Source organism: Arvicanthis niloticus, chromosome 13, assembly GCF_011762505.2.
Source record: "Arvicanthis niloticus isolate mArvNil1 chromosome 13, mArvNil1.pat.X, whole genome shotgun sequence".
Lineage (NCBI taxonomy): Eukaryota > Metazoa > Chordata > Mammalia > Rodentia > Muridae > Arvicanthis > Arvicanthis niloticus.
The window spans coordinates 70,099,215-70,116,080 of NC_047670.1; the positions used below are offsets into that span (position 1 = coordinate 70,099,215).

Sequence of the window (16,866 nt, forward strand, 5' to 3'; positions counted from 1 at the left end):
AGATTAGTTTAAAGACCACCGCAAGCCCCTGGAAACCGGCCTGCCTCTGCCGCTGCAGCGCCGCGCGGCTCGCCCAGCGTCTGCCACTCCCACAACTCCCCCCCCCACCCCCGCCAGCCCGACTTCCTCCTGGGCTCTTCAAAGCCGAGGCGGTTTGGTCCGGGGCGGGAGCAGCGGCGTCCCTCTGAGCATGCTCAGTCGCAGGCTGAGCAGCGCCTGCCGAGGCAGAGCGCGGGCGTAGCGCAGCCGGGGCAGTGCCGAGAGGGCTGAGCGGAGCTTGCAGCCCGAGCCGAGCGGAGCCGAGCGGAGCCGAGAGCAGCCGAGCGACGGCCTCCGGGAGACATGCAGATGATGACTAGGAACGTCCTGCTGAACATGGAGCTGGAAGAGGACGACGATGAGGATGGAGACATTGGTGAGTGCGGGAGCCGGGACTCTGGCGGGAGGTGGGGGCGGGATCCGGGGCGGACGCCTCTGCGCGGAAGCCGAAGCTCCCAAGCAACTTCGGGTCTTTTTCCTGCGTCCACTCCTGGCGGTGTTTTGGGGACCCTGCTCCCGGGTTCACGACACACCTGAGCCGGATTCTCCGAGGCCACAGGCTGCGCCGCAGCACCGTTCCGCAGAGACACAAACAAAAGGGCTGGAGCCGCGGGTGCGGGGCTGGGACGCGGGGCGACGCCGGGCGGAGGACGGTGGCACCTTTCCATCAGGCCTCCTGGATGTCAAAACGCTCCCCCTCACGGCCTCCAAACACTTCACAAAGTAAATTTAGGAGTTGGGTGTGGCTTTTCCTTCCTTTCAGGTTTTACTCACAGACCAATCAAAGGAATTTGGTAACTCCCTGGTCTAGGCGAACTTGGGAATGCCACGCCGCGATTTAGCCTTGGCCTTTCATTGTGACAGCGGTTTACCAGGCACTCATCTCTGTGGAGACAGCAAATAGTATTCCTTTTTAAGGAGGGGAGAAAAGTGCGCGCAGGTTAGCCTCCCTGGCGACTCACACTGTCAAGCACAAGTTTCTGATTTCCCAGAGTTGAGCAAGTTAAGGCTCTGCACCTGGCGGCTGCTGGGTAAGAGATGTAGGATGCTACTGTTTCATGAGATTGAGCAGTCAGTGACCATTTACATAAAATACCACCCACGGGAGCAGCGTTAAAAAGTTACATTCATATTAGCACAGTTAGTTTCTTAGGGAAACTAACTGTTTATTCTTGTCTGGCCATGGTGAGGCAGTCAAGTGAGATCAAGCCGGAATAGAAATTGACATAAGCTAGTCTCTGAGTGTAAGCACTTGCTGCCATCAGAGTTCAATTTAGAAAGAAAATCTAATTTGGTCTAGCCTCTGTTACATGATAGGCATCCTAGGTTGTCTTCAGGCCCTGCCAGTAGGCTGGCTTTGCTTTTAGTGATCCATGTATTTCATGCTTGTCCCATGAAGTAAAACACCAGATGTAGTTAGCTACCTCTGCCTCTTCTTACAGAAGCTTCCAGTATTTAGATTAATACTTGGATAGCAGACGGACTGTTTTGACAGGCAACATATTTAAGCAGGTTGTGGCAGTTTTTGGTTGTCCTTTGAATGATAATTTAATGTGGAGTATATTATAGTTATTTTTGTATCAGACAATATTTTACCAAGCCTATGAACGTTTATGTTACTACAGAATTGTTAGCCTTCTTGAAGGTCACTGAAGTAGGTTGACAGACTTATTATGAACTAATTCTAATTTCCAACAGTGGGAGAGGAGGCACTGGTGAAATGGAGATTGTAATTGTTGCCTCCAATCTTGTGTCAAAGCTCTTGATTAATGTCTTTCTTTAGGATATGTCGCTAGAGGGATAATTGTATAATTGTTTAAGGCATAATCAGCATTGATGCTAATTTCTGTTAAATTTTGCTTAGCTTTAAAATTCAGAGCAGGATAGTTACTTTGACACGAGGCCCCAACATCATCTAAGGCGAATCTCACGCAACGAAAGTAAAACGTTTTAAAGTAGAGGATGGTATCAGAGAGGTGTTCCGCCCACGTGTGTGAAGCCGAGCCTTCTGGGACACTGTGTTGTAGATCTATATGAACAATTACTTCAGGTTGCTGCTCGGTACTTAGAGAACTAATTCAGGTTGTTGTTGGATACTTAAGTGACTCTTTAGGTGCAGGAGTGGCTATGTAGAATGAGCCCATATGGAGAGTTGAAAATGGTATATTTCCCATGGTGTCTTTCTTGTTTGCTTAAGTCCTGACCACCGGAAGTAACCGGAAAGGTGCAGTGATGAATAAACCCATGGGGCACAGTGGGTTTTGCTTTTTGTTTTGTTTTGTTTTAAAACGTGCTCAACTTTTACTAAGGAGCCACAGAAATCCTGTGTAAACAGCAGCTGCAGAAGTGCCCTAGTGGGGATGACTGTAACTGCAAGTGCCCAGAAACGCAGAGGGTGGTCTGTCCTTGGCAGCTTTTGTCCCAGACACGTCCAACCTCCAGGTAGTCAGTGAGTTGATTAAACATCACTTCTTCTTGTTTTAAAAAATGATAGATTCAGGACAGGTGAACTGGCTCAGTGGGTAAAGGCGTCTGCTACCAAGCTCGAGTTCAATCTCCCGGACCACTTGATGAAGGAGAGAATATACTCCCACATATTCTCTGACCTTCGCTTCTGCCTTGGCTCTCTTGTCCTCCCCCCACCCCCCAACCCTCTTTAAAAGGGGATAGCAATAACTTTCATAGCAGAATGTGGATGCTCCCAGTTAATATATTTCTTCAGTGCCTCTCACTCTTCTATAGTTTGTACAATACTATAAAAATCCTAGTTTGTATGATAGGTTTAAAAAGGCTTTTATTTTCTTGGATTATCTGTGGTTCAAACCCTGCCAAGGGAAAGTGGTTCTAGACATGGATGCTCTGAGGAAGGACTCAGGCAGGGGTCAGATGGATAAGTTTGAAAGCTCCAGGTTTACCATCTGTTTCTGGTACTTGACATTGTGGTTTCTCATACTGATTGTCACTTGTGAAAGGGACAGTGGCCATTTAGATAGATGGTCCAGTCATTTCTCTGTCCTCTTTCACTGTGGCAGTCTTAGACTTATCTACCCATGTGATCTATTCCTGCAGTCCATTTCATGTTTAATCATCCCCCAGTGTAGTCCTGGTCTGCTGGGCCTCATGGACAGTGGTTAAGCAACCCTTCTGGGCTAAGTACAGAAGGCTGTGTGGTAGATTGGGGCAAGACACACCCCTGTCCCAGGATGGGGGTCCCTTAAAACAAAAGTCCCTTGTAGAAGGTGGCTTTATTGAAATGTATGCAAAACTATGGGAGGACATCATGAAGGGAACTTTCCAGAAGAGGTGGTTATGTGGAAGCAGGGACACAAAGGCATAGGCAAGTTTCCAGAGCGGAGATGCCATCCTGGAAGGACATGGAGGGATTCTTCATCCTGTGAAGAATCCTCCAGGCAGTTTAAAGATCTTGAGCTATCTGTAACTTGGGAGCCCCAGAAAGATGTCGTGGAAAGAGCAGATCTGCATCTGGCAGTATGCTGGGAAGCAGAGGAGGAGGGGGATGGTACTGTAAACCCTCCCAGGATTCGGGTTTAGAAGTGGGTGCAGAGACACAAGGTTGAAGGAGTGTGTCCCAGAGCTTACAGGAGGAGGAACATCTCTAAGCGTTCAGTTCTAGCCGTCCCACTTAGTGTAAGTCTGCCTCTTGAGCTGAGTGGTGGGAAGGATGGGTGGTGGTGTCATACTGTGAGGTCATACTTTTCTTGGCCGCTTTGGCTCCGGCCATTGCTTTCAGCCTCAATTTCACTCTTTCCCTGTGACTCATCCTCCTTCCAAGCCTGTTAGAAACTCCTGTAGGTAGTGCTGATAATTGCATCTCTAAGGGACTCCAGTGCATCCTCATATCCCTTGTTCCTGGTTCTATGTGTTAGCCTTCATCCATCTCTTCTGCTCTTGTGTTTCATGATCTGTGCTCTTATTATGTCTACAAGACATACATATATGTGTGTGTGTGTGTGTGTAAATATATGTGTGTATATGTGTGTTTACTTATTTTTATTTTATTATTTTGAAGACACAGTCTCATATAGGTAGGCTGTCTCTTTGGACTCTTTATGTAGCTGAGGCTGGCTCTGAACTCCCGATCCTCCTGCCTCTGCCTCCTGAGTGTAGTGATTATAGGCCTGAGCCACCACACCTGAATGACTCCCTCCTGAGATAATTTAACATTACACTTAGCGGTTTTATGGCTTTGTAGAAATCTCTTCTGTGTTATCTGAAGAATACACACTCCTAGTTCTTCTGCTTCATTGCACACCTTATTGCTGCAATCATTTACTGCCGCTGTAATCAAGGGGTGTGTCAAGAGAAATCCTAGTACGGAAGTGGTACCAAGTAGAAAGCTTGGAAATTTGCCAGGCTAGCTGTAGAGCAGTGTGGGCAGCAGAGCCAGCCAGGAGGGCCAGGAAGGCAAATGATGGGGCTGTGATTCCTAAAGGCACAATGGGTTAGCTCCCAGATGAACCCAGTGCTACTACCCTCAGCTTATGTACTGTATGTCATGTATGTAGTGTACTTATGTACACTCATGTATGTATATGTGTGTGTGTGCATTGTTTAAAACAAAAGACTGACAGTTAAAAGAGACTGTGATCAAAGCCTCTTCTCTTTTGGCCACATGCTGTCACAACTTGCTGTCCATATTCTAACTTCCAAGTCAAATAGCTGCTTTCCAAAATGTCCCCTACCCTTTCTCAACTCTTTGGCAACCTTACTGTTCTGCATGTGACAAATGAGCTCTCAGAGAATTATTCTGAAAGGGGGGGGGGGGGGGGCGGGGCGGGGTAGGGCTGCCATGGTGGCTTTCGTGGCCGGTTCCCCTTTCCCTTTAGTAGCCAAGAAATTTAGATGGAGCACTGCCACAGACATTTCCATTAGAGATATGGTTTTAATTTGGACATTTGTGGGAGATAATCCAGTATTATTAGGAATTGCCTGATATGTGCCTAAGGTAAAGGATGGTATTGAACCCCAAAGGTGGTGTTTGTAGTGGACTAGACTGAAATGAGTGTCTTTTAGTAAAAGTCTTGTAGCTAACGCTTTGTTTCTCATTGCCAGTACGTCTTGACCAAAGGCTGTGGTTTCACCAGGAGATGCTTCCTGTTCCTTATCCCGATGCTTTTCACGTAGTAGGTGTTTAGTAAAGCATTTGTTATAGGCCTGATGTAGGTTTTCATGCCCCATGATTTAAGCTGCCTGATCCAGTTTAGACAGGACATTCAGGCCTGGGTTTCTGTGAAAACAGCCTAGTTTTAGAACAAAGAGACACCTCTAACTACCTTCATCCAAGGCAATGTGCTTCTGGACTGATTCGTAAACTTTAAGACCAAGACTGTGGGGATTTAATGCAGTCCAGTGATCATCGTGTTGAGGTCTTACACCATTGTTCGGAAGCCCCAGCCTCTTGCATGCCAGGCGAGCTCTGCGCCGCCGAGCAGCACGCCCGGCCCATGTCGTTTCTATGACTTCTTTTTGCTTTTGCTTAGCTTTTGCTGTCTCTTCAGCTTTGCAGCTAAAATTAATTGGCACCCGTCCCGAGAAACAGCCAGTTTGAAGAGCATAAGAATATGGCAGCAGTAGATTTTGGATGTGGGCCAAGGTGCAATGAAGATACCATTCAGTCAAGGCATCCAGGAGAACATGCACAGAGAGACAGACAAGTTGAAGGGTTAATGACCGCTCTCCTGCCTCCGTATTTATGGTGCCCTGGCCACATTTCTGAATACCAATTGACAGATCTTGTTGCAGGAAGTTATTCAGCAGCCAAAAGCACAAATAAAAGAAAAAAAACAGTCTTTGGGGAAAGACCAGATGTTGCTTTTATATTTAATGCTTTTATTCTAGGACATTGGAACTCTACAATTTATTGTATCTTTTAAAAATACAAATAACTTAAGATTGGAAAAAAGAGGGTATTGATATTTTAAAGTTCTCTTCTCTGTAATATTTCTTTTAACTTTGACAACTTTACCAGTGGGTCATAGTTGTAAATAGATGTTCTTACACAAAGTACAAATATGAAAATTAAAGGCTTATTTATAAAGTTCCTTTGGTAGAAACCAAGACTCTGTTTACATAGTTGAAATGTTATGATCGTTCCAAACATTGAAGCAGATAGTTGAAAACTGGTATTTGTCTTTGTACACTCTCAGTGATTGCTGGGTTCTTCTTGTAGCACTGTCACGCAGACACGATCTTAAACATTCTTTTTTTTCTGACTTGTGCTGTTTTTTGAGGAAAAATATTCAAAAGAAAAACAACCAGTAGTTTATCTTTAAAACAATTAGAACCATATTGTTTTAAGGTTCTACTCTCATTTTCATATTGATTTGAAATGGTTGCATTCGTTTGAATCCCATTTTCTTTCTGTTACTTATGAAACCAAGTTCTGAGTTTTCCAGTTATGTAAAACATAATATTCTTATTTCTGAAGAAAGGAAAAGAAAAAAAGGCCAGTATTTCTCAGTAATATGTAAAGAAATGGTAAAAGTTTAGTGGCTCTGAATGTTAAGAAGAAAAAGAAGTAGATTTTTAAGAGTTTCTTGCTTTCTTTGGGGCAAAGGTGATTCCTGAAGAATCTTTATAGAGAAAAAGGAAGTTTGTAAAGATACTCCCTTTGCTGAGTGGGAGGGAGGGAAACTGACTTGAGTGACACCTGAGTTTGTGTCAGTTGGGAAACACCTGTGGTATTCACCTGATGCTTCACCTGAAGCCAGTTTGTCAGCTGTTCAGCCCTGTGGGGTTGCTGGGAGGATGTGGGATGATGTTTTCAGACCAGGAAGAGGACACACACACACACACACACACACCCCCCACACACACCCCTACCCACTCTTCAGTAGTCAGTACCATTCATCCTCTCTCTTTCTCAGCCATTCCCCGGAAACAGTGTATCAGGCACCAAGCTTCTCACTAAGGCTGCAGTCTTGTCTTGTCACAATGTCTCTCTTGCAGCCCATTCTTCTTCATTTTAAAGGTAGTTATGGGAACTGCTGCTCTTAACCTCTGATACCATAACTCAAGGCCTGTCTCTGTTGTATCTTATACACCCAGGACCTTAGTGATTTCCTGGCTGGGGGCGGTCCTGACAGTGGCTGTTCTTCAGCCTTGTGTGTTTAAAGGTGAGAGTTAAGGAACTATATAGCCAACAGTTTCTGCAGACGTAATTATTGTGTTTTCCCTATATTCTCACAGTTAGGCTAACTGTGTTTTTTAGACCCCTGGAAGCATATTTCATCAGTAACTCTTCTTAGGGGATCTTAGCTAAAGGCTGCAGAGGTTAATGCATAGTAGGACAGTAATTCTTCTTAGGGGATCTTAGCTAAAAGCTGTAGAGGTTAATGCGTAGTAGATACCTTAATACATGGCTGATGAAATGTGGAGATTACAGCCCCCATCAGTGGTCTCTGTGGCACATACGTTGCTCTGGTGACTCTCAGACTGTGTTTGCAAAAGTGTGTGTGTACCTTCCTAGTAAGCGAGGAAGGAGACATTCACGTAAGTGACTGTGGTGGCTTGAATGAAAATGGCCTCCAGGCCTGGTGAGATGGCTCAGTGGTTAAGAGCACTGACTGCTCTTCCAGAGGTCCTGAATTCGATTCCCAGCAACCACATGGTGGCTCACAACCATCTATAATGAGATCTGATGCCCTCTTCTGGTGCGTCTGAATACAGCGACAGTGTACTCATATACATAGAAATAAATAAATCTGAAAAAAAAAAAAAAAAAAGTGGCCTCCAAAAGCCTATAGGGAGTGACACTATTAGGAGGTGTGGCCTTGGTGGAGTAGGTATGACCTTGTTGGAGGAAGCGTGTCACTTGGGGTTTCAGAAGCTTAAGCCAGGCCCAGTGGCTCATTCTCTCTTCTTGATGCCTGTGGCTCCAGATTAGAACTCTCAGCTCCTTTCCCAGCACCATGTGTGACTGCACTCTCCCATGCCTCCTGCCAGGATGATAGTGGATTAAACCTCTGAACCTGTAAACCAACCTCAATGAGGTGTTTTCTTTAATAAAAGTAGCTGTGGTCATGGAGTCTCTTCACAGCAATAAAACACTAACTAAGACAATGACTGGCTTTTCTTATAAATTTGCTCTTGAAGCCGAACAAGAGAAGGAACCAAGGATGATAATTCGTGAGATTCTTACTGAATGGAGCTCTGCATGACCCCACAACTAAAGCTGGAAATACAGAATTATATTCACCATTCTACAGAGGGCGGCCAGTCAGGAACCTCCCGAGAGGGAGGATGGGCAGCCTGATGTTTAAAATGCTTTTAAACTCTCCACTCATTCAGCCTTGGCATTCTCTATCAGTGTGTATGTACAGAGCACCGAGTCCAGTCTCCTTGTCTCTATTAAGACATTAGTCTTGTGGAATTCAAGGGTATCTGGCTCTTGACCTTCTCAGCTACATTTTCTCCTTTGAGCAGACATCAAGGCTATAGGGTTGCTTTGGGAATTTGTGGATCTAGAAGGAAGAAGAGACCATGTCATGTACAGGGGGAATCCTTCTCCCTTTCGAATCCTGGGGGTATAGACCTGGTCATCCAGAGGTCTGGATCTGAGGATGAAACTTGAGTGGGTTTCCAGGGACTTACTCTGCAGTTGAAGAGGAATGGATGTATCTTCCCTGTGTTCAAAGATTACTTCTGCCATCTGTTTAGTGATAACTTCACTTTTATTGGGCCAAAGATGTGGACTGACATCTTTGGCTAGTTGCAGTGCAGACCAGTAGCCCTGGACTGGTCTGGGGTCTGTCCGTTGGCCATCTGTGACATGGAAGCAGCTCCTGGGTTGGTTGGTTGGTTGGTTGGTTGGTTCTTTGCTTTTTTATCTCAGGTCAGCTGCTTGGCTTTCTCAGTTGCTCATCATTTTTCTTAGAGTCTTTCCTCGTCTGCCTCCATACTTGGTCAGATTGATTCACAGAAGCCTTACCCTGGCTCTACCCAGAGATGCAGAGCATGCAAGTTCACAGTCTGGTCCAGACATTCACCAGTCACGTGACCTTGAGTGATCTACATGACCTTCCTCTGTAAAATGGGGCTGTGGCATGCAAGGTGTGGGAATGCCAAATGAGTAATAGTATTTAAAACTTGGACTTGCTTTGGCGGATCGGATGCCTGCTGAACTGAGCCCTCCACAGTTGTCAACAATGTTGCCAGTGCTTTGTGTAACTGTTTTTAGCTAAATCTTAACCTAGGATTACCTCTTGATTATTCTGTAGACGTTTGTTCCTTTTCCCTAAGACAGTGACTTCTACTTCCACATGCCCTTGTCACTTTGTCCTTCTCATTTCTTACTGTTACTGTCTTGAGGGCGGTGGCCCTAGTGGGCAGCATGGTGCCTGGTGCTTCCATTCTGGTGAATAAGAAAGAGCAAGATACGGACTACTAAAAAGCTGACATCTAACTTAGGACTTGGGCTAGTGACCAGCCCTTGGGCATGCCAGTTGGAGGATTAATACATACAACACAGTAGATGGGTCTTAGCCCAATGGTCAGTCAGTCATAGACAAAACATGAAGAAATTTAAGTGACTGAGGTGTTTAAAGTCAGGTAAGATTTTATAGTAGTAGATGCATTTTTTTTTAATCTTTTCATTTACTTATTTTATGTATATGAGTACACTGTTGCTCTCTTCAGACATACCAGAAGAGGGCACCAGACCCCATTACAGATGGTTGTGAGCCACCATGTGGTTGCTGGGAACTGAACTCATGACCTCTGGAAGAACAGTCATTACTCTTAACCACTGAGCCATCTCTCCAGCCCAGTAGATGCATTTCATAACAGGGTTGTGTCACCTTGATGCAATTTTACTAAGAAAGATAGGATGCGATGTAGTATAAAGGGTCATTATGAGAGATACTTTGATAGCCTTTATTCTAAAAGTGTATAAGAAATAAGAACATAAATACATACAAAACATATCTTGATCATACCCCAAGCTTACCTCTCTCAACTTCCCCTGAAACCACCCAACATGTCCCTTCAATTCATGTTCCCTTTCCGTATGGTCCTTCCCAGCCCCCATTAAATAACCACTGGGGCCAATTAGTGCTGACTGAATAGATATAGGGATTGGGGCACCCACTGGAGCATGGGCAACCTATCAATCACCACGTCCTCAAGGAAAATGGAACCTTCCCTCTTCTAGCTTGGCCCTTCTAGCTCAGGCCTCCTCATCCATGCTAGCATTTTGGCTGCCTTGATTCTGAACAGGTCTTATGCAGGCAACCATACCCATGCTTGTAGCAGGTAACCATACCATGCGTTCATGCCTGTAATGGCTGTGTCATTTACAACAGTCCTCATTTCCCCACCTCCAGGCTACATTCTTTCCATCCCTTCATCCTTGATGCTCCCTGAGGTAGGGGTGGGAGCACTGATATAGAGATTCCATCTGAGGCTGAGTATTCAGTCCTCCTTCACGGCACGTGGATGGATCCACACTGGCCATTGCCCACTGCACCAAGACACTTCTCTGACTCTTAAGGATGAATGCATCACAGACACACCGAGGGAGCTGCTGGCACAGTTGCACCAAGTTGGAAGGTGAAGTTCCTATCATATTACTCTTTCAGGTAGTTGGGGGAATTTAAAAGGGTAAAGTCTAAAATGTTTGTTTAACTGCCCATGAGACTTAAAAGTTTCCGGTTCATTGGGTAGCTTTAAAAAGTCTAAACAAAACCCGGTTAAACAAAACCAGTTAAAAGACACAAATAGATACAAATAGACACAAGTAGATAAATAGATACAAGTAGATCAAGTGGAAGGCAGAGCACACTTTGTGTTATTGCTCTTGTAGCTTAACTCTTCTGGATTTAATAATAACAGAAGTGAACACTGTATCATTTGCAGGTTAGGTATAGGAGACAATGCTTTCTCATTTTGTGTACCGAGAAGCTTGGGGACAATTGATTCACTGTGTCCAGTTGTTGGAGCTGGACAGCAGGCTGCCCCTCCAGGAACATCAGCCAGAGGATAGCTAACTTACTGCATCCCCTTGGGGGTGAAAGAGAGCAAAGTGGAAGGAAGAGAGGAGTTGAGTTTAAGGTTATTTGATTGACATTTCTGCCTTTAATAGAAGCAACTTGAAGTGTAAACCTAATTCCATCCTTCAGTCACAGTGCCTGGAGTCCAGCCTCTGCCACGAGGGCCGCTCACGTTTCCTGCATTCATTTATATGTAAATAGTGTTTAGTGACCACTGGGTACAGCCATCTATAACAGGCTCATTATAACCTACGAATCATAGAGGAGATGCGAACACTTGCAGACAAGCCTTTCATCATGCTCAGGGTAAGCAAACACCAGAGACGTTTTAGCAATCGGGTAATCATGGTTTTCCTGGGCGTTCCGGCGGCCTCAGCTGTGGCTTCTGGCTCGTCTCAAGCTTCATGTACTTATTCTGAAGAGTTCAATCATAGATAGTGTTGACTAACTTATTGGACCAGGAAAGTTCCTTCTAACTCTTGACTGGATTGCCAGCAGTGAGCCCTGCTTGCAAATCATACCTGATGTTTTCGGTTTTGTTTTAAATCCATATGCATAGAGATTTCATTTATGCTAGCACACATGGGCTGCCTGGCAGGGTAAAGCAGACATATCAAGTGGGTGTGGCAAATTATATTTAAAGGTTGTGAAAGAAGAGCAAACCAGGATGGCACAGTGAGAAGAGAATCTTGGGTGTGCCCACCACTCTCCAGGGGGAGGGCTTTCACTGGGGGATGGCTGGCCCCACAGCTGTTATTTTCATGTTCTAAAAATAGCCTGATCTTTGGGGAGCAAGTCTTTGAAAGGCTGGGCAGGGAGAAGGCTCAGATGTACATTTGGCAAATGTGTGTACTTTCGGGTTTCCAGGTCCAGTTGTCCCAGGAAACTGGTCTGGCGCGGGCTTTGTTTACGATGATTTCCATGGTCTTTCTGTTCACCTTGCAGAGGTTGTTCGTAATCTTAAGCCCCACTATGCCTCGGTGTGTTTATTGGCTGCAATAGCTACATTGGGTTAGAGGCAACAAAACACGGTTGCATCTTCAGGTCCCTTCAGAATGGCTTTACAGTTCGACTTAGCATGACCCTCTCTTTTCTGTAAGTTTGAAAGGGATGCTGAGACCTTTGAGGTCATCAATTCTGTTAGTTTTTCTGTGTTGTCGAAGGAAGAGGGGAAACAGCGGGTACTGTCATTCCCTGCTCACAGTCTGTTTCTCTCTTGGCCTCAAAGGCATGGGGACCTAGAGGAGAATGACTCTTCTGGATTTTCAGCCAGCACCATGTTCTCTTTTTCTGGCTGCTCTCTTGAGGGCTATGAATCACTTCTATTGGTAAGAGGCGGAACTGACTTTGCTGGGAGTCACAACCAAGCCCCTGGGGGCATGAATCAGAAGTCCTGTGAAGCCGGAAAACACCACAGGTGCCTTGCTGGGCTCCAGCTTCTCCCTCTTGAAACCCTAGCTGGGGTATCTCTCTCTAGAATCTCTTTCCTGTGAACAGTCAGAGTACCTAATGCAACACTGAAGGACAAAAGTTAAGGCCAGATCTGTTCTCAGGTCATGGAGCAGGCATGGGAACAAACTTTGTTCTCATTTGCTGTTTAAAACAATCCTCTTGCTCGGGATCCTGTATTAGGTTGTTTATCCTAGAATGGCGTTTCAACTTACTTTTCCATCACTTGTGGTTCCTGGCCAAATGGGAGTCTTCTTTATGGGTGAACTCTTTGAGGAAACGTGAGAGACTGATGCTGCCTTCTGCAGTGCTTTTTGTCTGACCAGGAGCCCGCTCCAGTGATGCTCTTGATTAGATAGTGATATGTGCTGTTAACTGTGCAGCTTGGCAGATTCAGTCCTGCGTCTGCCTGCCACCTACACTCAGGGAGAGGCCACTCACACCCCCCCCCCCCAATTCCCTTTCTCAGTCCAGGGGGACATTTTAATGATCTCTCCTGTAAACTGAGTGTGTCTGCTGTTGGATTTTATGTGAATGGAACTAAGTAGAGTATAATCTTTCATGCTTGGCCCTTTTCATGTTGCATGATCTTTTTTGGAGATTAATCTAGGTGTGGTTATCTATTCCCATTAGTCCAGTGTATTTGAACTGCAAGAAAATCTGGAAAAGACCTTTTTTGGTGAAATCTTAACATGCTACCTAACATTACTTTTCCATTCTGTTTAAAATCAGGTTTTTTTCTTTTTTTTCTTTTCCTTTTTTTTCATCTTAGTTATTTTTGTAGTCTTATCCACAGCAGCTCACACAATACCTTTGCTTATAATAGGAAGTTAACTAACTTTAAGTTGGGGAGGGAGGGTACAGGGAAAATGCACTCATTTTAATTGCTTTGCTGTCTGAATCCAAACTCAGAGTCATTTCACATGCTGTCCCTGAGTGACCATGCTGCTGGGTGCGACAGCAATCCATAGAGAAATGCATGCCAGTTTGTTCCTTCCACACAAGAATGTCAAGTATAATAATTAATTTTTCCAAAAGGTCAGCACTTCCTGGCATTTTGTCTAAGGCGTGTTTCAGATGGATATTCTTAGCCTCATCTGGTAACTGAATACCTTCAAGAACCGAAAACTAAAACTGACCTGCACCAAGGGAGAAGGCAATGTTCACTGCTGGCCCCAGATATAAGATTCCACAGTATTTGTCCAAGCCCGTGGGTTCCCAGTTCTCAGAGAAGTTACTTGGCACTGATGCTGCTTTCCCTGCCTCGTGACTCAGGGTTTCTTAAGGCTGATTAGTCACTCACTGCTGGAGTTACAGAGGACTAGGAACTGCCTGAATCAAATTAAGGCTCTGGCTCCCATCCACACTCCCCCTAGAGCTAGCTCTTGGTTCCCACTTCTTAGCAGAGCCACACCCCAGTCTGAGGAACTAATTCTGGCTCTCTGTGAGAATCGTGAAGGACTCAGCATTCACCATGAGCCTAGCAATAACCCTGAGTGTCAGCTCTGATACCATAGCCTGCCTCCCACCAAATTCCCCCATGTGTCCATCTTCCTTTCTTGGGAATGTTTTTTCTCAGCTGAGGTCCTCTGGTTCAATCTGGCTCTGCTTTGTGTCTTTAGAAACCTTGTCCAATATGGTGCTATCTGCCTCTTGCCTGAGGTAGACCTGGTGGGGCCTGCCTGTCTTGGTATCCCTTAGCGGATTTAATAGTTTATGGTGTGTCCCAGGTTGCCTCTTTAACTGCCACCCTGGTGGTACCTGAAATCTTGTGTCTAGATTATTACCCAAATGTCATTTTATTTTTGCTGTCCTTCCTTGGTCACATTAGGGCTGTTGTATATAAGATGGTGAAAAGGGTATGATATGAGGGAGATTGAGTGTCACTTGGCCACCTGAAAAAGACCTGGTGCTTTCTGGGATGTGGGGAAACCATATCCCTCCTGGGGGTAGGTAGACGTGTAGATCTGGCAGCTTACAGGTTCATTGAGAAGCAGCTCCCCAGGACCTGGTGATCTTGAGCTTCAGGATTCTGACATAATGATAAAGACATGCTGGTGGCTTGGTGTGGATGCCTTAATCCCAGAACCTGTGGCTGAAAACTCCCTTCCGTATTTTATGTTCTGAAAAAATGGACATTTTCTCAGTCTCCATGAAAAGCCCTTGATTGAGTAAAGCCAGGATTAGTTAGTGAACTATTTGCATCTGATGAGTTGGGGATGTCTCTTGATTATTTATTTATTTATTTATTTATTTATTTATTTTGCCTCATGGAGGATGGTGTCATTCCTTAGCTGGCATGCCCAGAAGTCTCTTGCATCCTGATAACTGTCTTCTCTCAGGTGGCTTTGCTCCTGAAACCTCCTGCTTTCTTCAGTCCTTCCTGGCATAAATCTTCCTTGCAGGTGGTCTCTCCTCTGGCCTGCCTGGATTCTGAGTTCAGATAGGTAAATGGATTCGGGTATGGAGGGAAGTGTCTGTGAAGGGCAGAATGGTCTTGTTTGTTTTAGGAGAGGGAAATTAGCTATGTTTGGGTGAGTGAACAGGCAATGTATCCTGATTGTTGGACACGGCTGAGACATACGTGGCTGGTTTTGTGTGGATGTGTGTGATGTGTGTGTGTGTGTGTGGGGGGGGTAACCCGGTCAATTTTTAATTAAAAAAATTAATTCTGTGAATAATTAAACTTTAGGGTTCATTGTCAGACTTGTGTTAGAGCTAGCATATGTGTGACCTGTCACTTGCTTTACTAATAAAGGTTTTTTTTTTTTTTGTTTTTTTTTTTTTTGTTTTGTTTTGTTTGAGACAGAGTTTCACTGTGTAGCCCTGGCTGTCCTGGAACTCACTCTGTAGACCAGGCTGGCCTCGAACTCAGAAATCCGCCTGCCTCTGCCTCCCAAGTGCTGGGATTAAAGGTGTGCGCCACCACTGCCCGGCAAGTTTTATGAACTCTTACATATGAAGTTCAAAATGGACAGGGAACAGTCCTGCCTTGGATTTGTTTCTGATGCTCTGATAAAATACCATGACCAAAAGCAACTTAGTGGCAGGGAAAGGACTTTATTTCTGCTAAAATTCCAGGGTATAGGCCATCATGGTGGGGGAATTAAGGTAGGAACTTCAAACAGCTAGTTGTATTACATCCACAGTCAAGGGCAGAGAGAAATGAACGCATGCATTTGTATGTGCTCAGCTTGATTTCTGTGCTCTTAAACAGTTTAGGACTTCTTACTTAGGGAATGGAGCCACCATAGGTACTGCCTAGGGAATGATACTACCATAGGTACTTTCTAGGTAATGGTACTGCCCACAGTGGACTGAGTTGTCTCATATTAATTAAAACAGTCTTCCACAGATATGAGGCCAGCTCAATAGCCCTTCATCAAAACTCTTGCCAATGATTCTAGGTTTTGTCAAGTTGACAGTTAAAGCTGACCATTCTACTTCCTGGGTTTCTAAAAATATGTTACAGTTTTTAATATTCTTTTGGATAATATTTATATCTATTGATTTTTAACTTGTATATCATCCCTTGGTATCTGTGGAGGACTGGCTTTAAGACCTTTTAGACATCAAAGTCCTCAGGTATTCAGGTCCTTTATGTAAGTGTATGGTATTTTCATATAAGCTACAGTATACTGTAGACCAATTTTACGTTGTAGGACCAAGTATATTATAAAGACTGTTAATAGCTGTTCTTGCTGTTCTAGTGCTAACACTGTATTCCTTAGAGGAAGTGTTAAGAAGAGAAGTACATGCTCAGCACTCAGTAGGTTTAAGCTTTTTAAATTTTCAATCTGAGGTTGATTGAAACTCTAGATATTGATTCAGAGAATAAAAAAAGGCTGACTGTATATTAGTTAGGTTTCTACACACAGTTGTTAAACACCATCACCCACGATTTCTGCTGTGTGAAATATCCATTTGCCGCTGTGTTCCCAGTAATAAGAGATTATTTGGATAGAGTAATGACTATTCTAGATTGCTTTGGAGTTGTTTTGCAGTCTAAATAAGATTTGTTTATAGGAGTCCTGTGGGCCTTGCATTCTAAACTTTAAATGAGATTGCATTTGTAGCATTGGCCCACCATGATAGACTGCAGTAAAGAGTTTAGGTTTCCTATGTCTACCAGTTTCCTCCATTTTTGGTCTTAATCAGAGGTGCTCTTTTCCCCCTTGTTGGAGACAGAATATCACTATGTAGGCCAGGCTGGCCTTAAACTGGAACTCTTCTTGCCTTCGCCTCTCCAGTGCTGGGATTACAGGAACACATAAAGGTGCCAACTGCCTTTGAGGAGACTCATGGAAATTTTAGGACAGTGGTTGGCACTTTTAAAATAGTAATCAAGAAGTTGCTACCTCAGTTGTTT

The 16,866-nt window shown here is 44.6% G+C and overlaps 1 protein-coding gene across 2 annotated transcripts in view; it reads left to right on the forward strand.

The window, feature by feature from the left end:
• The first annotated feature begins 201 nt into the window (after window positions 1-201).
• Ano6 (anoctamin 6) overlaps window positions 202-16,866 on the forward strand; it is a 175,736-nt gene continuing 159,071 nt past the window's right edge. The window contains exon 1 of one of the 2 annotated variants that reach the window (XM_034516714.2): window positions 202-415. In XM_034516714.2, the coding sequence (XP_034372605.1) occupies window positions 343-415 (73 nt within the window). In that variant the 5' untranslated portion in view covers window positions 202-342. The remainder of the gene's footprint in view (window positions 416-16,866) is intronic. The other variant, XM_034516713.2, reaches the window with a different exon arrangement.